The sequence below is a fragment of the Gracilinanus agilis genome, chromosome 4, assembly GCF_016433145.1.
Source record: "Gracilinanus agilis isolate LMUSP501 chromosome 4, AgileGrace, whole genome shotgun sequence".
Taxonomy (NCBI): Eukaryota; Metazoa; Chordata; class Mammalia; order Didelphimorphia; family Didelphidae; genus Gracilinanus; species Gracilinanus agilis.
Window position 1 is genome coordinate 466,158,480 of NC_058133.1, and position 21,323 is coordinate 466,179,802.

The 21,323-nt window shown below is 34.1% G+C and overlaps 1 protein-coding gene across 1 annotated transcript in view; it reads left to right on the forward strand.

Annotated features, from left to right (window-relative positions):
• Nucleotides 1-755: 755 nt before the first annotated feature.
• Nucleotides 756-21,323, forward strand: part of SYCP1 (synaptonemal complex protein 1) — a 67,344-nt gene continuing 46,776 nt past the window's right edge. The window contains exons 1-7 of the mRNA XM_044675524.1: nt 756-794; nt 1,195-1,303; nt 9,193-9,287; nt 11,087-11,271; nt 17,214-17,281; nt 20,007-20,071; nt 20,633-20,737. Coding sequence (XP_044531459.1) covers nt 756-794; nt 1,195-1,303; nt 9,193-9,287; nt 11,087-11,271; nt 17,214-17,281; nt 20,007-20,071; nt 20,633-20,737 — 666 coding nt within the window. The remainder of the gene's footprint in view (nt 795-1,194; nt 1,304-9,192; nt 9,288-11,086; nt 11,272-17,213; nt 17,282-20,006; nt 20,072-20,632; nt 20,738-21,323) is intronic.

The following is a 21,323-nucleotide window of genomic DNA, read 5'->3' on the forward strand; positions in this document are numbered from 1 at the left end:
CCCTGTTTACCTCAGTTTCCTCATCTACGAAATGAGCTAGATAAGGAAATAGTAAACCATTCCATTGTCTTTGCTCTTAAAAGTCCAAAAGGGGTCATGAAGAATTGGACATGACTGAAAATGACTAAACAACAACAAAAGTCATTGGGTATACTGAGAATTCAGACTTGTTTATTAATATTTTACCCAATGGGGCAGCTAGGGGCTTAGTAGATAGATTGCCAGATTTGGAGACAGGAGGACCAGAGTTCAGACACTTCCTAGTTGTGTGACCCCAGGCAAGTCACTTAACCCCTATTGCCTAACCCTTACTGCTCTTCTGCCTTGAAACCAATAACACAGTATTAATTTTTAGTTGGAAGGTAAGGGTTTAAAAAATACTTTACTCCTGCAAGATCATGGATTCATAGATTCTTAAAACTATAGAAGAACTCTTAGTCTTTCATTTAAGAGATAAAGAAACAGGTATAAAGTTGTGAAGTAATGTGGTCAAGGTCCCATAGCTAGTAAAAGACATAATTAAGAAGCTGAATCTAATTCTTTTTGATTCCAAGTCCATTACTCTTTTTACCACATTGAAGAGAATTCTCTTTGCTCCTTTAGCGAGACAATTGTTATTTCCTCAAATAAAGAAAAAACTTTGGCTATTTAAAAATTTATATAATATTTTTCCTTTTTGGAATTCAACTAATTTCAGTGGAACAAGTGAATATATTTTTGGTAGTCCGAGTTGTAATAGATGACATTTTAGAAATATGCTTCTTTTCTACCTGATTCTTTTTTTCAAAACTCAAGTAAGTGTGTGTGTATGTAATATATATATATATATATATATATATACACACACATATATATATAGTTATACACATACATAATATATATACATTTATAATACATATATAGTGACTTTATAGAATCCATAATTATATAGGAAAATACTAAATATTTAATTTTATCAGCAATTAACTCACCTCTATCATCTCTTTAATCTGAAAAATTCATAATGAATACAGTTGCACTGAAATTTGAATTATCTAGCTTCTTTTATTTTAGCTCACTTTAAAAAGATAAGTATTTGATGACTATGTATGTGGACTAATTTTATTTTTTAAGATTTGGGGATTAAAGATGTGGAAATAAAGAAAATTTTATGTCATAATGTTGATACTATAATATTTATTTTTATTTCATTAGGTATCACTATTATTGATGCAGATTGATGAGAAAGAAATAAAAATTAAAGATTTAAAATTGCTGCTACAAGAATACAATGATAAAATTAACCAATTTCAAGAAAAAATGAGTAAGAATTTTAATACTAAAATGTTATAGTGTATATCCTGTTCATAACAATATAAAATTAAAAATTTTGATATTCAAGATGGGACCATGGATTATGAAATACCCTTCATTGGGAATTATACCAATTTTTAAAAACTATGCAATCTCTGCTATAATCTAAGAAATGCCTTCTTCAAACTGTTGCTTCTGAAAATAGTTTGTATAAAAATATGTGATAGTATTGTATATCAAATTAGTTTATTGTGAAAAGTACTTAAAATATTTTCCTTTACATGAAATTGATTAACATTGATAGGAAATCATAATTTATTTTTAAATAAAACTATACTTTTGGTATAATCACTAGGGAATTTATAGAAAATATCTCAGTTGTAAATTTTTACCTTACATCTCTTTGCAGACATTAATTAAGCATATCAGAAAAGGTAATATATAATGTCTACAAATAGTTGGTTAATAAGCATTTATTAAGCACTTAATAGGTGCCAGACATTGCGCTAAGCACAGGTGATTCAAAGATAAGCAAAAAATAGTGTCTTTTCAAGAAGTATGCATTCTCACGAAGGGAACAAAGATGTAAGTAACTAAGGCTTTTATTGGACAAAGATGTCTGAATTATATGAGATGAAGAAGGGAAAAAGGGAAACTCTTGATGAATGGCTTCATTTTTCCAATAAAGTGGGAGGTGAGGTTGCTATGTAGTCTTTTCTCAGATTTTGTTTCCCTTTTATAGCTGATAACCTATGAGTTAATTATTGCACTTTTTTGGTGTGTAGCATCGAATCTTACTTTTCTCAGAATAATAACACATTTCTGTAGTCTTTAAGCAGCATAAATGTTTTCCTCACAACAATTCTTTGTGGTAGGTAGTATAAATTTTACTATTCCTACATAAATTATAGGTAAGAAAATATTCAGTGGTGAAATAACTTGCCCCAGGTTCCACTGTGAATAAATGTCAGAGCTACAGCATGCACCTGGGTCTTCTGTAAATTCAGTGCCCTTTCTATTCCATCTTATTACCTTTCTAAGAAGATTCTTTTTTTACTGTTTCAGAGAAACAGAACCTAATGGTAGTTTTCCTAATGAAACTATCTGCTATTAGGAAACCTGAGAAGAGTTGAGACTATCAGAAGTTGGCAACTTAAGACATGGAGATATGGCATAGAGTATGTTTTAGAGTACCTCATATTTTGAGAGAGAGGTAGTTATATATGTAACTGAAGTAAATTTCGAGTTACTGTCTTCTGAGAGGTCACAAGATATTTAGTCTTAATTGGATCTGCTTCTGGTAGCCTGAGATTTCAGTTTCAAAGTGTCTCTTCCAGACATATATTCTTTGCATTGCTATGAAATTACAAATAGGAAATTAAATATCTAAATGACTAAGAAAAGCTTATTTATTAAAGCTTTATGCCAGAATCCTATAAGGAAGATATTAGAATTTACTATGTACAAAATGGTTCAGTGACTACCTTGTAAAATTTATCATAACTCTAAAGAATTCTCATCTCCTTCCCATCCAATTCTTTTTTTTTTTAACCCTTAACTGCTGTCTTAGGATCAATACTGCATATTGGTTCCAAGGCGGAAGAGCAGTAAGGGCTAGGTAATGGGTGCTAAGTCACTTATTCAGAGTCACACAGCTAGGAAGTAGGCCAGATTTGAACCTAGGACCTCCCATCTCTAGGTCTGGGTCTCAATCCAATGGGCTACCCAGCTGCCTCACCACCCCATCCTTCTTAAAAAGTTAATAGATGCATCTTTTGCCTTGGAACTAATACTTAGTGTCAGTTCCAAGATAGCAAGTAAGAATTTTTTCCAAAATCCTTAAGAATCAGCAAAAATACTAATTTAGATAACTAATAGCTTAAATAAAATTTCTGGATACAAAGAAGTTAATAGATACAGCTACTAAATTATTTCTAAAAATGGTTTTTTGAAGGCTAACTTCCAGGAATATTGCTGTGTGTGTGTGTGTATGTGTGTGTGTGTGTGTGTGTATCTGGGGATAATTGCTTTAGTATTTTATTTGTAGAGACCTGAAAATGATAATGCTTGAAAATAAGAACTGTTTGAAATTCAAAACATCATTTTTTCTTTTTGTTTGTTTATTTTTTTATTTTTTAGAAAACAATTTTCCATGGTTCCATGATTCATGTTCTTGCTTTCTCTTCCCCCAACTCCCCACCCCCTGTAGCTGATGCACATTTCCACTGGTTTCTTCATGTGTCATTGATCAAGACCCATTTCCATATTATTGATAATTGCTCTAGGGTGGTCATTAAGAGTCTACATCCCAAATTTTGTCTGCATCAACCCATGTGTTCAAGCAGTTCTTTTTCTTCTGTTTCCACTCCTGTAGTTCTTCCTCTGAATGTGGGTAGCTTTCTTTTCCATAAATCCCTCAGAATTGTTCTGGGTCATTGCATTGTTGCTAGTATAATAATAAACTGGAGGAATTCCATATGAACTGGAAGGACCTCCAGGAATTGATGCAGAGTGAAAGGAGCAGAACCAGGAGAACATTATACACAGAGACTGATACACTATGGTACAATCGGTATGGACTTCAAAACATCATTTTCAAATTACTATCTTTATAGGTTTATTTTCCTTCCTTATTTGTTCCCTCTTTCCAAGAGAAGGAAAAGTATTGCCCTATATAATTTCCACTCCCTCTGCACTTTTATTCTGTACTTTTAATTTGATCTTCTCTCCTTTTTGGTTGACTGTATCCATAATCATCTGCTTTTCAATCTTTCAAACTCTCTTTCAAATATATCTTTCCCATAAAAAAATCTTTAATAGGCCCTATTATCTCCCAGGGATATTTTCCCATATTTCTCCACCAAACTCAAAACTTGACTTCTCTTATTGCCTCCACTCACTCAGTCTTCAAGCCTTTCAAGTCTGACTTCCAAAGTAATCATTTAACCAAAACTGATCTCTCTAAATGACCAATTATCTTAAATTTTTAAAATTTTTCTCCAATTACATATAAAAATAATTTTAACATTTGTTTAAAAACTTGATTTTTCAAATTCTCTCTCTCACTCATCTTACCCAGTAGGTTTCTTAATAAGGCAAACAATTTGACAGAGATTATACATGTACACTCATATAAAGACATATTTCCATATTAGCCATGTTGTAAAAGAAGACACAGACCAAAAATAATCAAACAAACCACCACCACCAAAAAGCAAAAGAAAACAAGAAAAACAAGAAAAATGTGTGCTTTGACCTTCATTCAGATTCCATCAGTTCTTTCTTTGGATAGCATTTTTTAAAAATCATAAGTCTTACAGAATTGGCTCGAATCATTGTATGGCTAAGAATAGCTAAATCATTCACAGATGATCATTATAAGTATCTGTTACTGTGTACACTGTTCTCCTGGTTCTACACACTTCACCTTGCATTATATAAGTTCATATAAGTCTTTCCAGGTTTTTCTGAAACCATCCTCCTTGTCATTTCTTATTGTATGATAGTATTACATCACACTTCAGATACTTCTCAATTGATGGACATTTCTTCGGTTTCCAATTCTTTTGCCACCACCAAAAGAGCTGCTATAAATATTTCTTTACATGTAGGTCCTTTTCTTTTTTAACAAAATCTCTTTGGGATATAGAACTAGTAGTGATATTGCTGGGTCAAGGGGTAGGCACAGTTTTATAGCCCTTAGGACATAGTTCAGTTGTTCTGCACACTGATTGGATAAGTTTGCAACTCCACCAACAGTGGGTTAGTATCCCTATTTTTTTCAGCATCCTCTACAATATTTTTTATTTTCCTTTTCTGTCATGTTAGCTGATCTGATATATATGAGGTGATACCCCAGAGTTGTTTTAATATACATTCCTTTTTTGTTGAGGGGAGGGGATTATAGATCTAGAGCTAGACAGGGCCTCAAAAGCTGTCTAGTCCAATCCTCATTTTAAAGAATTAATTTTTGGGGGTTACATTTGAATTCTAAGCTAATTTCTTCCCTCCCTCCCAACTCTACACTAGAGAAGGCCAATATTTCACACCCACACACACACCCGTGCACCCCTATATAATACATAGTTCCATATATCAATTCCTTCTCTGGATGTTGATAGCATTCTTAGGTCATTTCTAGTTGATTTGAATGTTCATATTCAATAGTACTTCAATCACTCACATTTACTATTTGAATAATATTTCTATTAGTACAACCAACCATCTCTTGATTCTGCTTATTTTACTCTTCTTTATTTCATGCAAGTCTTTTCCGTGTTTTTCCAAAATCTACCTGCTCATTTCTTATAGCCCAGTAGCATTCCATCACAGTCATATATACCACAGCTTATTCAGCCATTGCCCAATTGATGGGCAACCTCTCGATTTCTAGAGGGTTTTTTTGCCACCACAAAGAGCTACTATACATATTTTAGAAGATATAGGTTCTTTTCGTTTTTCCCCGAATACCTTGGGATACAGACCAATTAATGGTGTTCCTGAGTCAAAGAATATATACCATTTTGTAACTTTAGGCATAATTCCAGATTATTCTCCAAAATGGTTCGGCCAGTTCATAGTTCCACTCTCAGTGTATTAGTGCCCCAATTTTTCTACATTCCCACCAATATTTGTCATTTCCCCTTTCTATTGTTTTAGTCAATTTGATAGGTGTGAGATGGTATCTCAAAGCTGTAAATTTGCATTCTTTTAATCAGTAATGATGTAGAACATTTTTTTTTAAATTTTAAACCCTTAACTTCTGTGTATTGACTTATAGGTGGAAGATTGGTAAGGGTAGGCAATGGGGGTCAAGTGACTTGCCCAGGGTCACACAGCTGGGAAGTGTCTGAGGCCGGATTTGAACCTAGGACCTCCTGTCTCTAGGCCTGGCTCTCAATCCACTGAGCTACCCAGCTGCCCCCATGATGTAGAACATTTTTATATGTCTGTATATAGCTTTGATTTCTTCCTCCCCAAACTATTGATTCATCCTTTAACTATTTATCAGTTGGAGAATAACTCATTTTCTTAAAAATTTGAAAAAGTTCTCTACATATTTGAGTTTGTATCTTGATCCTCCATGTCTTCATAATAACTTTTTCTGGTCAGGTTCTTTTTTGTTATTGTTGTTTGTTCATTTCCCTAGCCTATTTCTTGACCTCTAACTTTGGTTTAAAGTTGGGCTCTGCTCCAGGATTCGAGCTCTGGCTCACTGTTTCAAACTTCAGGATTTTCATGCTGCTGTTTTCAGAGCTGGTTCTGGGAGTCTATAAGCTTTTTTGTTCTTCAGTGGTGTTATGATCTAAGGAGAGGTTTGGTCATTGCTCTCCTGGCCTGTCATTGAGCCACTACAAGCACTCTTTTCTGCCCTGGAAATGTAACCAGGGCCCCTGCACCCCTGAAGCAAAAAATGCTAGTGAGCTAGTGCTTCTCCTTGCCCTGGGACTATGACCTGGCACTGAGTATGGTTAATGGAACAGAGTCCTACATCCAGTGCCTATCCATTAATAGACACTATAACATACTTTTACTCACTTCTTTACCAAATGTTTCTAGGAACTTGGCTTTTTACTCAATTATAACAGACCAGGTTGCTAGATATAAAAATAATTTTAAATTAAAGCAGATAGCTGAGCCTCTACCTAAATGTCATGAATTTTCCCATTAAGGAGTTCTGAGCAATTTTGATTGTGGTCATAACTTTTCATTTTTAATATAAAGTAAATAAGGCAGTATATCTGCAAATAATCCTCTTAGGCTAGTGGAGTATAGAAAAGATAATGGAGTAGAGAAAGGTGGACACATGTACTTTGTAGCCATTCTAAAGGTGGCCTGACTTCTGGCATCCAGAAGACCTTTGTCTCTTGCCTATTTCTTGCATCCAGATACCTTCTGGCATCCAGATACCTTCCTCTTGCCCAGAGTGAGGTTGGAGTCCTCCAATGAGAGGGACTTTGGAAAGGGATGTTATGAGAAGCATAAATTGGAGTAGGGGAAGGAAGCAGGGCTTCTTGCCTTATGTTCATAGACAGAGGAGGTGGCTTCAAGAGAGCACTGATGTCTCTGTATTTCTTGGGGGCTAAGAAAGTGCCAACATGGGTGATGTGGGTGATCTGGCTTGGGACTGGCTAAGGGAGTACCCTTGTGCCTGAGGTCCCTGCTTGGAGCTGGCAAGGGAAGGAAACAGCTAAGGGAATGGCTGGCTACATGTAGTTGGTGTATTTTCTTTCTCTGGCCTGCTTTTTGTTATTTAATAAATAATCATAAATTAAGATACAGTTTCCAGAGAACCTTAGTCATAACACATAACACTATCCTCCAGGTTCTTTTTCTACTAACCACTTGTTTTCAGACTTCTATGCTATTTCATTATCTATGTTACACCACTATCTGTGGTTGATCCCCAAGGGCCTGTTCTGAAAAGATCTGAGAATTACTTTTTTGGTGATCTTATCAACTCTAGTAGATTTAATTATTAGCTCTATTAAGATGACTTACATTTCAGTATACCCAGCCCCAGGCTCTACCATAGGCTTTAGAAGTCCCATATCACTAATTGCCTGTTTGTTATTTCTAATTGAATATACTGAAGACATCTCAAATTCAAGATGTCCAAAATGGAATTTAATGTCTTTTCTCTAGACTCATATTTCTTCCAAACTCTTTTTTTTCTGCTGAACACAAAGCATTTTTCCAGTTTTCCCATTTCATAATCTTGATATTTTCCTTGACTTATTACTCTCCTTTATCCCAAATTTCCAGCTACCAAATCCTACCATTTCTATCTCCCCCTATATGTCTCATATCTGTTCCTTCTTTCAATCATATAGGCATCACTTTAGTCTCATCACTGTTCAGCTAGATTATTTCAATGGTCTAATATTTGATTTTCCTTTCTCAATTTTCTCCTTCTCCAGTTTATTTTATACAATTTTGTTGCCAAAGTAATTTTCCTTAGGTATGGATTGGACCACATGATTCTTTTATTCAGTAAACTCCAGTGACTTGATATTTCCCCTCAGGATTAAATAAGAACTTCTTTAGCTTTTAAAGATTTTTACAAAAGAAAAAAAAAGAGATTTTCATAACCTAACTCCTCAATTCCATTTCCCTAGAATCTTTCTCTTTCTTCAAAACTCAGCTCAAGCACTTTCTGCTAGATGAAGTCTTTTCTGCTCTACCCTCATCATCTGTTAGTGCTTCCTTTCTCAAACTACCTTTAATTTAACTAATTTATATTTATTTGGCATTTACTATGTAAGTTGTTCTACCTATCAGAATATAAACTTCTTGAGAACAGGATTTGTTTCACTGTTAATTCTTTATATTCATGGGGTTTAGAACAGTGCCTGCTGTTCTACAATAAGTGTTTAATAAATATTTGTTGATTGATTGATCATAGACAGTGCCTTTCACATAAGAATATCCTATCTTGCCCTTGTTTTTAGTAGTTTATGCTGAGCCAGTCTTATTGCCCATGACCAGTGGCATCCATTTGTGAGAGAATAGGTGAAAGCAACAAAATAGTCTATGGTAGAATTTTTCTTTGTATGAAACCAGCTGGCTTTACAGGCATCAAATTTGCAGTACTATTAGTGGTATATGCTCTAACCATGTGAACTGAATACTCTAGAAAAAACTGATTTCTAGGTCCTTTCATTTAGTGACACACTTCATGGATTATAAGCTAGATAATAATTTCAGGAAAATTTATCACTGAATTAGTCATAGCAACTATTAGAAACTGTCTTCATAGAGAGGTTAGGATATGTTTCAGTAGAGAGAATGCCACCCTAAAGATCCTTGAAGTATTAAAGAAATAGAGCAATTTTATTCTCTTAGTATATCTTTTCTATTAATATTTGTTATTTCTTTATGTAAAAATTATTCTTTTAGAATGGCAAAATGAAAATTTAAAAGAATCTAAAGGCCAACAGGATCGCTTGATGTCAGAATTAGAAGAAATTAAGATGTCTTTGCAAAAAAGTGAGGTAGGCTTTATGTTATTTTAATTACTCTTTATAGGCAATAAAACTCAATGAGCAGACATTTTTTGAATACTACTTTGTGCATGATGGAGAAAACTAAGGTAATTTAAGACATAGTCCTTGTCCTCAAAGAACTCATAGTCTTGAGTGGTGAGACAAGAGAAATCTAAAAAGGTGATCATCAATTAACAGTCAGCAAGCATTTATTAATTACTTCATATGTCTCAGGCAATTCATAAGGAGTGTGTCAAACACTAAAATATAGTTTTATTATATTTCAAATAAGTAATGGAAGCAATAAATGGATCATTTCATATTATTTACGTTTTACTCGGTACTTTAATTTGTGGAATATATATCATATCTTGTCTTCCTATTAGACTATAAGTCTAATATAGACTTGAGTCCAAGGAGCATGTTATATTTAGTCTTTGTGTCTCATACATTGCTTAGAATAGAGCCCTGAATATAGTCAAGACTCAATAAATATTGATTGGAGTAAAAATAGTATATGAAATCGGAGAAGTGAGACCTCATTGTGTGTTGGAGTAGCATAGAGAGGTTTTCCATCAAAGAAAAAACTTCAACTGGGCTTTGAAGAAAAGGTATGATGTAGAACTCGACAAATATTTATTTTATTCCTAATGTAGCACCAAGTAGATGGTAGAGGAAGGTGAGGGTTAATACTGATAGTTATCAACAATTTTTCCTTCCTACCTCCCCTTTGTCTTTGGAAATTTAATCATCCACACTAGTGATAATTAGCTCGGTATTTTTTTTTAGCCTAAGGACAATGTAATAATTCCTTAGCTCCATGGCATTCCTTTCTGCACTGCCTTATTGACTTTATATTAAATGAAAAGTTACGGCCACAGTCAAAATTGCTCAGAATCCTTAATTGGGAAAATTCCTAACATTTAGGTAGAGGTTCAGCTATCTGCCTTTAATTTAAACTCATTTTCATCTCTAGCAACCTGGTCTGTTAATAGTTGAGTCAAAATCCAGGTTCTGAGAGACATTTGGGTAAAGAAGTGAGCAAATTGTTATAGTATTTATTAATAAATAGGCACCAGAAGGAGAACTTGGGGAAAGTTTTTGATTTTCCTTCAGTCTAGGAGGAGGTGAGTAAAACTGGTGGTAACGGTATAAGTATTTTATTTTAGGATCCTCAAAAGTCTAATGGCCTCCCTTGATCTTTTCCCTTCTTTACCACAGCTCAGTTCAATTTTTCTTCTTCCTTTTTCCTATACTTCTTGTGTTGCTAATAATTAATATCTTTCTGGGGCTGGGGAACCTGGTATTATTCTTTCTGCTGCTTATCTATTGAAGTTGCTACCATTTCTTCTGAATAGGAACCTCACAGACCGTAAGTTTTGAGTTACAGTGTGGCTTAGTTTTGCCTTCTGACTCAAAGATTACAATAAACTGATCTTAAGGGTAGAGATTGAGAAGGGGAAAGTTTGACTTGGTGAACTGTAAATCCAAAGGTGCCAGTCAGTTCTCAAACCCTTATTACAATTAATAAATATGAGGGATTCCACACACCCTAGTATGGTGAGATCCTAGGAAAGGAAGACACTAGGATATTTAAGGAGAAGGAAATAAATTTTTCCATATTGGAAATGGAGCAGGTTAAAGTGTCCATGCATATCAGCAGTGGAGTTGGACTTGTGAGTGGCTGCTACATTTCTAGGTAGGGAGAGATAGGAAGACCCAGTCTAAAAAATAAACAATACCCCCAAACTTTTTTCTTACCAAGTGTTTTGAATACATCTTCTTGTTTTCTACTCTATTGACTTTAGATTTCTCAAAAAACATTAGAAGAAGAATTGCAAGCAGCAGGCAAAATGATAATTCAGCTTACTAGAGAAAAAGAAGCTCAAATGGAAGAAATTAGTGAAATTAAGATTACACATTCATCAGTTGTTGTTGAATTTGAAGCTACTATTTCTACCTTGAAGGAATTGCTGACAACAGAACAGCACAGGTAAAACAATAACAAAATAAAATTTTAGATTTAACAATAAAAATTCACCTGCTTTTCTTACATATTCAATATTTTCTTCAAATTATTATATGAACTTATCATTCTATAGCATTATAGTTTTATAGTAACAAAAAACTAAAAGGAAATTGAGTGCCCATCAATTGGGGAAATAGCTAAACAAATTATAGTATATGAATGTAATGGAATATTATTGAATCTTAAGAAACAGTGAATATGAAGAAGTTAGGAAATGTAAGAAGACTTGAGTGAACTAATACAACATGAAATAAGCTGAATCACAATAGAATAATATACAATATTATAATATGGTCTTTATGTATATTGTTTTCCTGATTCTGCCTTCTTTGCTCTGCATCATTTCATACAAGTGTTCCTATGCTTCTCTATTTCTTATATTCTTTGTTCCTTATGGTATAACAATATTCCATTAATTTATAATACTACATTTTGTTCAGCCATCACTAGATTAATGAGCATTTACTTTGTTTACTATTTTTAACTATCATAAAATTTACTGCTATTAATATTTTTGTAAAAATAGGATCTTTCTTAGTTTCTTTCTAATAGTTCCATCCTAGGACATCTCTTCAACATATATTTTGCTGATGCTCCTTCCCCCTTTTAACCTCCTCACTCCCCAAGTGAATTTTTTGAAAATATGTCCTTGATGACTCATTCCACTCAGCTTTGGAACAAATGCCCTGGGACTATTCTGTCCTAATGGATGAGTTAGTCAGCTTAGATATTCATTGCCTACCCAGATCTAGCAGATCTCAGACCATGCTTCAATTCTTTTCCAACCTTCACTCCATGTTCTTTCTTGCCATATGATCTAATTCTGATTTCTCTAGACCTTCTGACCTCTTGAAATCATGACCTTGGTGACTATAGTCAATCAAAAAGTATTTATTAAATAACTACCATGTGCTAGGCAGCCAGGTAGTATAGTGGCGAGATTACTGTACCTGATGTCAGGAAGACCTGAATTCAAATCTGAACTCAGATGCATACTACCTGCAACAGTGTGATTTATTGTTTTATTGGTTGGTACTTTTTTTTGAGAGCCTATTAATAAACATTTACCAACATATAATCTTTGTTTATTGCAGTTTCCTTATTGGGTTAACAATAGAAAGAAAGCCTTAGGGGAAGAAGCAGGTTAAAGGCATGTAATACCTTGAACCAGAAAGGCATATTTTCCAAGTACCCAACAAAGGACTTCTTGTTTTTCAGTTGTGTCTGACAATTCATGACCCCATTTGAGGTTTTCTTGACAAAGATAGTGGAGTAGTTTACCATTTCCTCCTCCAGATCATTTTACAGAAGAGGAAATTAAGGTAAACAGGTTTAAGTGATTTATCCAGAGTCACACAGCTAATAAGTATCTGAGGCCTAATTTGAACTCAGATCTTCCTGACTCCAGCATTGACACTCCATCCACTGTGTCACCTAGCGGCCCCAGAAAGGACTTGGAGTAATCAGAAGTTGTGATTTAATCCTTTGGCTATACACACATTCTTTGCATATATCCTCACCACTATTATACGCTTATATTTTAACATGTTTTTCTCTTAGACTGTGTGTACTCATGCAAGAGTATGCCCCCCTGGGTTTTGGGGGATGAGGAAATGTTTTATACCAACCATTATTATATCATCTTGGGCCTTTTCTAAAAGGTATTGAAATGACTTCCAGTCAATGGGGAGCACACCAGAGGGGACTCATACTACAGTGCTAGAAATCCTAGAGGTCCTCAGGGTTGCTTTTCAAACCCTAAGAGAAGAAGTAGCCTTCTTTGCCCTCTGGGAACTTAACCTAATAGTCCAATTTGAGTTGTGAGAATGAGCTGAGAGAATATGATATAAATATTATTTCCCTTTACTAGAATGTCTAATATGAAGGATAGGACTGTTTTGCTTTTGTATTTGCTTTCCAACAGTTAGTACAGTGCTGGGTACATATTAAGCACTTAAGAAATGTTTTTCATCCATTTATTCATTTTCTCACATAATTTCAAATTGTTTTACAGAATCATTGACTAATTCACAGCTCTACTAACAATGTGTTAGTGAGTCTGACCTCCCTCAGTTCACCAACATTGACTCTTTTTGTATATCATCTTTGTTAAAACTAAGTGACTTTATTATAAGGGTGGCCACAGAGGAGGACAGTAAAAATGGAAAAACATGATTTAGAATCAAGAAATTAAAGATGCCCTTTCTGCAGCAAGGCAGTTCTTTTACACTTTATTATTTGACCATCCTAATTGTTACAGTAACTTTTCCCAATCTTTTCCTTTCTCAAATCTCCCGTTGTTCCCTCTACCCCAAATCTCTCAGTTTAGAATCTTGCCTCATATTTCACTAAAAAAAATTGAAGCTGTTTATTGAGAGCTCTCTCTTCATCTTTCTCTTCATCTCAAGTCACTCAGTGTCTTTCCTCACTATAAAACTATGCTGTGGTATAAACTTCAAAAAATAGTTACTCTTTTGCTTGAAGGGAGAACATCTTGGACTTGGAATTTCAAACCTGTTCTTGTGTTCCACTTCTCAGAGCACTGAAAGGAATCAAGGAGGTAATATTACTTGTGTATTAATTCACTAAGGCATGGACATTCACTGGAAAACATTCACTGAGCAGTACTGAAGCCAAAGCTTAAATTCTGTGGCCACATAATGGTGTCCAGATTCATTGGAAAAGATCTTAATGTTAGGGAAGATTAAAGACAAAAGGAGAAGGGGACAGCAGAGATCGAGATGGATAGATAATATAGAAACAAAACATGATTTCAGACAGATTTTAAGAAATAGTGAAGGATAGAAGGACCTAGGTGTTGCAAAGAGTTCAACAAGACTAAATAACAAAACAGGAATGCATTGCCCCTATCCTTTTTTTTTTTACATTTTTTAAAAACATTTATTAATATTTGTTTTTAACATGGTTACATGATTCATGTTCCTACTTTCCACTTCACCTCTCGACCCCCCCCCCCCCCCCATGGCCGATGCACATTTCCACTAGTTTTGTCATGTGTCCTTGATCAAGACCTATTTCCAAATTGTTGGTAGTTGCATTGGTGTGGTAGTTTTGAGTCCACATCCCCAATCATGTCCACCCCGACCCATGCGTTCAAGCAGTTGTTTTTCTTATATGTTTCCTCTCCTGCAGTCCTTCCTCTGAATGTGGGTAGCATCTTTACCATAAATCCCTCAGAGCTGTCCTGTGTCACTGCATTGCTGCTGGTACAGAAGTCCATTACATTCGATTTTACCACAGTATATCAGTCTCTGTGTACAATGTTCTTCTGGCTCTGCTCCTTTCGCTCTGCATCAGTTCCCGGAGGTCTCTCCAGTTCTCCTGGAACTCCTCCAGTTTATTATTCCTTTGAGCACAATAGTATCCCATCACTAGCATATACCACAATTTGTTCAGCCATTCCCCAATTGAAGGACATACCCTCCTTTTCCAGTTTTTTGCCACCACAAAAAGCGCAGCTATAAATATTTTCGTACAAGTTTGTTTATTTATGATCTCTTTGGGGTATAAACCCAACAATGGTATGGCTAGATCAAAGGGCAGGCAGCCCCTATCTTTTTTTTTTTTAAACCCTTGTACTTTGGTGTATTGTCTCATAGGTGGAAGATTGGTAAGGGTGGGCAATGGGGGTCAAGTGACTTGCCCAGGGTCACACAGCTGGGAAGTGGCTGAGGCCGGGTTTAAACCTAGGACCTCCTGTCTCTAGGCCTGACTCTCACTCCAGTGAGCTACCCAGCTGCCCCCAGCCCCTATCTTTTTTGAACAATGATTTTACACTCTGCTTCATTTCCTAAATCAAGAAGTTTTGTAATGATAAGGGCATTCATTTCAAGATTCTATTTTTTTAAATAATATCCCAACATCACCCTCACTATCTGGATGATATTTTTTAAACCCTTACTTTCTGTCTTGGAATCAATGCTATGTATTGGTTTCAAGGCAGAAGAGAGGTAAGGGCTAGGCAATGGGGTTAAGTGACTTGCCCAGGGTCACACAGCTAGGAAGTGTCTGAAGCCAGATTTGAACCTAGGACCTCCTGTCTGTAGGTCTGGCTCTCAATTCACTGAACCACCCAGCTGCCCCCTATCTGAATAATTTTAATGAAAATGTAAAAGTGGTCTACCTTTCCACTAACATTATGTCATTATTACATAATTACATTATTGATCAGTAATTAAGTTATTTTATCTTAATTTAACTTAATCAGTGATTAAGAATTTTAAGGTGTTGTATTATGCACTACGGTTGCCCAGACAATTGTAGCTTTGAAGACAGATAAGAATTTGACATTGCGAGCATTTTAGATGTCCTATAATATTTGCCATGCAGTCTGGAAATACCGCAAAGGCATGAGATAACAGAAACATGTGTTGCAGAGAGTTTGGGGAAAAATGTGACTGAAGTTCATCCTGATTTGTGGATTTGACAAGGATGAAATATAAGAAGAAGTTAGGTGACAAGACTATGAAATTAGCTCAAGAATTGGAGCTAGAAGTGGAAGAGAATGCTGTGATGAAGTCTCATAGTGAAGAAATGTTGAATGAGGATCTACTGAGCAGCTAGCTGCAAAGATTGTCAAAGAAGAAAGAAAACCTTTCAATCAAAAGTCAAACCAATAAAAGGTTCATAATGAAACAGTTGGCAGGAGCATTTGATCATTTGAGTGAATTTTTTTCTTGTATTGAAAAGATGCACCTCTAGTTCTTCAAAATTTTTAAAAGTTCAAAGACTAGTTGAAGTTAATATTGCTTATTATAATACATGAGGAAGAGGAAAAAAAGAGAGCTACTGTCTAATCATCTCTGGTTAGCTTCATAAAAAGTTGTGCCAACAGCCAACAGTGATAAAGGCTAAGTGGAGTAAGTGGAGAAAGAGAAACATACTTTACTATACAGAACTGTGAATACCTTATTAACTTTACCTTTCATTTTTGTTTATTTCTATTTATTATCATGGTCCAATATTTAATATGTCTGCATTTCAGTATATTTTATGACTTGTATAAAGGTATTACTTCATGTATGCCTTTGCTTTATAGGTTAAGTGAAGTGGGCAAGTTGGGGCAACTTGCATTATGTAAAAATTGTTTTTTATAGAGATTTGTAGAATGGTCCACTTAATGAGAACTGTTTGTATTTCCCAAAGCTTGGTTCTGGGTTCTCTTATTCCTTATTTCAGCTTGGAGATCTCATCCAAGTTCCATGGATTTAATAATCATTTAGATAGCAGAAGAAAGAGCATTAATTTGTCCAAGTCATATAGCTAGTTTTCAAATTTATCTTACACATTACATATCAAAGTGCATCTTATATATGACATTTGAGTAAACTGAGCACTAATTCTCTGTATTTCTTCCTAAATAATGTTTGTAGTAAAAATTCAAGAAACAAGATTATAAGCATATGATTTAAAAGTTTATAATAAAGGCAGCATAGGATAGGATTCAGTCATTTATTTTTTTTTGTTGTTGTTGTTTTTAAACCCTTGTACTTTGGTGTATTGTCTCATAGGTGGAAGATTGGTAAGAGTGGACAATGGGGGTCAAGTGACTTGCCCAGGGTCACACAGCTGGGAAGTGGCTGAGGCCGGGTTTGAACCTAGGACCTCCTGTCTCTAGGCCTGACTCTCACTCCACTGAGCTACCCAGCTGCCCCCAGTCATTTATTTTTAATTACAAAAATAATACATTTTCAAAATGAACATTTATAAGAATAGATTTGTAAAATGCCTATTGACTTTAAAGGGATCTTTACATTCAAATGAGACAGGCAAATAAATATATTACTTAAATTCTAGTTACCTTTTGTACCATCTAAACTCATATAACTGAATTACTTAAATATATTTGTAGTTGACATTTTACATTTTAAAATATATTTTAAAAGATTGGAGAAAAATGAAGAACAGTTGAAAACACTTATCTTGGAACTACAGAAGAAATCAAGTGAACTTGGTAAGGCTTAAAGGAAAAATATCCTTTTAAATAATGAAATAGGCTAGTTATTATGTTGTTTCTGTTTGTTTTTTAACTTGATTTTTTTCTCTAGCTTTAAGAAAAAATTTTAAGAAAGTCTTAAAATTGCCTTTAAAAAATGGTTGCCATGTTTCCTGGATTCTAACTATAAGGAACTGAAAGGGGTTAGGGGAGACCTAGATTCCTGACTTCAGAATTCTTAACTGTTTTTGTCAGAAATATCAGTTATGTTTTATAACTCATATGCATATTTCATATTTTAGCCATCCTAGGGAAGTAACTATGTGTAGGAAAAAGTAAGTTTATTTAAATCTATGCTATATTTAATTTTATATGTAAGTAATAACTGTGTTATTAAGCCTTACAGGCCCTCACTGCTTTTTAAAATGAATTTCCTTCTATTTTTTTCACAGCTGGTTTTGCAAGTATCTTCTCAAAGCATAATTTCATTGTTAGTTCTTTTTCAGCTGACTGTATCTCCTGTTTTATTGAGAAAATTGAAACTAAATGACATAAATCTCCATTTTTTCTTCTTCATACTTTAAAATCTCTGTCTTCTCCATCTTCTCCTCCTATCCTGTTTTCAAAGAATGAACTTGTTCTGCTTCGTACTCAAATAAACCCCTAATTTTTTGCTCTATCTTGTATTATTCAAAGTCCCTCTTAATTATGATTGCTAACTGTATATTTCCTTCTAATCTGTTATCTTATACTATCCCTTCTCTTTCCTTCCCCCATCCCCTTTTAATAGTCTTATTTTGCTTCTGTCCACTGTCTCCTTATTCTGCCCTCCTTCTTATTCTCCTCTTTCTCTTAATCCCTTTCCATTTTACTTACTATCAGGTAAGTTGAATTTCTATAAGCAATCTATTAAAATCCCTTAATCTTTTTCATAGGAAAAAACTATCATTTCACCATACTTCCACTGTCCTGTACTCAGTAAGATTTTTGAATACATTTATTCCAATTACATTTCATTTCTTCAAATCATAATTTCATGTGACCTTATGATTCAGTAGAATGTTAGGTCCTTAAGGTGTAGGGACTTTTTAATTTTTGTATTTGTAGCCCCAGAGCTTAGCATAATACCTAGCACATAGCAGGTGCTTAATACATTTTTTTTTTTGTTTTTTAAACCCTTATCTTTCATCTTAGAATCAATACTGTGTATTGGTTCCAAGGCAGAAGAGCAATAAGAGCTAGGCAATGGCAGGGGGTTTAGGGTGGATGGGAGGTTAAAGGACTTGCCCAAGATCACTCAGCTAGAAGTATCTGAGGACAAATTTGAATCCAAGACCTCCCATCTCTGGGCCTGGCTCTTAATCTACTGAGTGACCTACCTGCACCTTTAATAAATTCTTCTTGAAATTAATTGAATTCAGATAAACCTAGAGATCTAGATTTCGAAATCATCAACATATTTGGATCTATGAAAATGGAGGTGTTTACTAAGGAAAAGAATGAAGAGAAATAGAGGCCCCAAAATGAAGCTTGGAAGAAAATACCACATTGAGTAGAATGGAGAGAAAGGACAAAAATCAGTAAAAGAAGGGGAAATACAAAAAGATCTCAAGAAAGAGACTGAAATCAATAGTTTCCAAAGTAATGAGGACAGAAAAGGGATAATTGTGTTTGAGTAGAAAAAGGTTGTTAGTAATATCTAATTATTTGTTTCATTAACATGGTAGTAGAAGAAGATAGTTTGCAAAGGATTAAATATTTATTGAATGGAGAGGAAGTGAAGGCATTGGATTTTATAAAACTACATATTTAAGGAATTAAGCAACAAAAGGAAGGAGAAATTGTATAATAGACAGAAGGAATATAGGGTTAAACATTTTTTTTAAATAAAGGAGATCTGTACTGCTTGACAATGCTAATATAACTGAATTTGTGGAATTCATAGTGATGTAAGAAACTTGTAGAGATGAAGAGGGAAAGCATGCTTGAGAGGTAAGGCGTCCTTGTTGGACAGACACAGAAAGGAATGGATGGGGTCATGATCCTAAGTGTTAGGGGTTTATCGAAGAAGAGTGTCATATCTTCCTTTGAGACTATAGGGAAGGTTTAAATTACATATAGATAATAAGGTAAAGAGATAGTGATAAATTAAGGCAAATGCATATGAAATGCTATTTATAATGACTTGATACTATGTAATTCCCTTTTAAATATATCCTACATGATCATGTATCTGTCCATGTTATAAATTTATTAGTTTTTTTCATGGTGCCTTTAATCTGTCACTCCCTAATGCTTCTCTTTGAGAATGTTTCTCTTATTTCTTGCCAAACTAACCTTTTTGTTATTCCTCCCTCACAATGTTTTATCTCTTATCCCTGTGGCTTTTAGAATCTCTAGTTTCCTTCAAAGTCCAGTTGAAGCATTACCTTCTACACAGTCTTTCCTAATCACCCCAGCTGCTAGTGCCTTTTTTATTAAAAATTTTTCTTGAGCTTATTTTATGTTTATTTGTTTTTTTAATAGTATACAAACTTTTTAAGGGCAAGGACTGCTTTTCTTTAAGTTATGTTATCTTCAGTGCTTAGCACAGTGACATACAATGTGCATAATAAATTATGTTGATTTCCTCTTTATGTTATCTTTTATTTCTTATTTCTTCAATCCAGTTTTCACATATCATTCTCAATTTTTAATCTCAGTAACACATCGAGTTATTTTAACATATATTTTTTAATTTTAGAAGAAGAGAAATTATATAAAAAGAACAAAGAATTGCAATTTGAAGAAGAATCAAAAAGAACCTTGGTAAATATATATAACTGTCTCTTTTAGTAATTTAATATAGTATGGCAATTTTAACTATACTATACTATGTATAATACTATACTATATATACCCACCTCTTCAAAAACATACTTTATGTTGGATTTTAAAAAATTATAATCTTGCTTTTTAAAAAGATTCCCTTTCCCTCTCCCTTCTCTGTAACCATTTATCCTAACAAAGGATGAAAAAGAGAAGGGAAAAAAATCATTTCAGGAAAATAACAAATACATAAATATAGTCTGACATCTTTAATGTTCTACACCAATATTTCTCCCTTATATGAAGAAAGGAAAGGCATTTTGTCCTTCTTGCTTTGGAGCCAAGCTTGATGATTATAATTATGTAATGTTAGGTTTGGGGGTTTTATACCACGGTTTCTTCATATTTATTTATTGAAGATGTGTTTTGTATGCATTTTGTAGTTCCACATAAAGATAAAATTCTTTATTGAAATTATGGCTCTGTTCATGGCTCTTTGTAGATTTTGTAATCTTGAATATTTGTACTTGGAATTCATGATTCCTTTACATTCTTAATTAGGAGGTAAATCAAAAACTCTTAAAAGAAAAGAAACATTTCGAGATGATTACTGAAAAACTTCAGGCAACAGAAATAGAACTAAATGAGACTCTTCAAGTCAGAGAGGTTTGTGTAATGATTTATTTTGTTTCAGATATTTTTGTTATTATAGATGTATCCTAAAGTTACATCAATGTTTATAGACATTTCAAATTCTTATTAGTTCTCTCTTTTGCTATATAACTAGTCCAGTCCACCTTCTTTTCTGGTCATATAGTTCTCCAATGACATCTTTTATATCATGTATTCTAGGGAATTCTAATTGGTAATATGTTGCAAAATATTCATGCTCACTATATTCCTTTTTTTGGCCATTAATGTGACCTATCACTTTAATTCTTTAGAGACTGGTGTTCTTTGATTCATAGCCATATAGTATCATTGAAAGAATATTGACTTTAAAGAGATGGGCCTTTGTTTTAGGGAGAGATTTTGGGTCACTAAACTACATGATTTCACAAATGCAATCCAGTTTACTCTCTTCCTCTTGTTTAACTGTGGGCCCAATTCATGTTCATCCTTAATGTCTGTCCAAGGTTACATACATATATGTTGTTGGATAAACTCTATGGTTTTTCCACTTATCCTAGTTTCAACAATAAATCTAATTTATTCAATTGGCTTTTCCAACTGGTAGTTAGATCAAAATGAT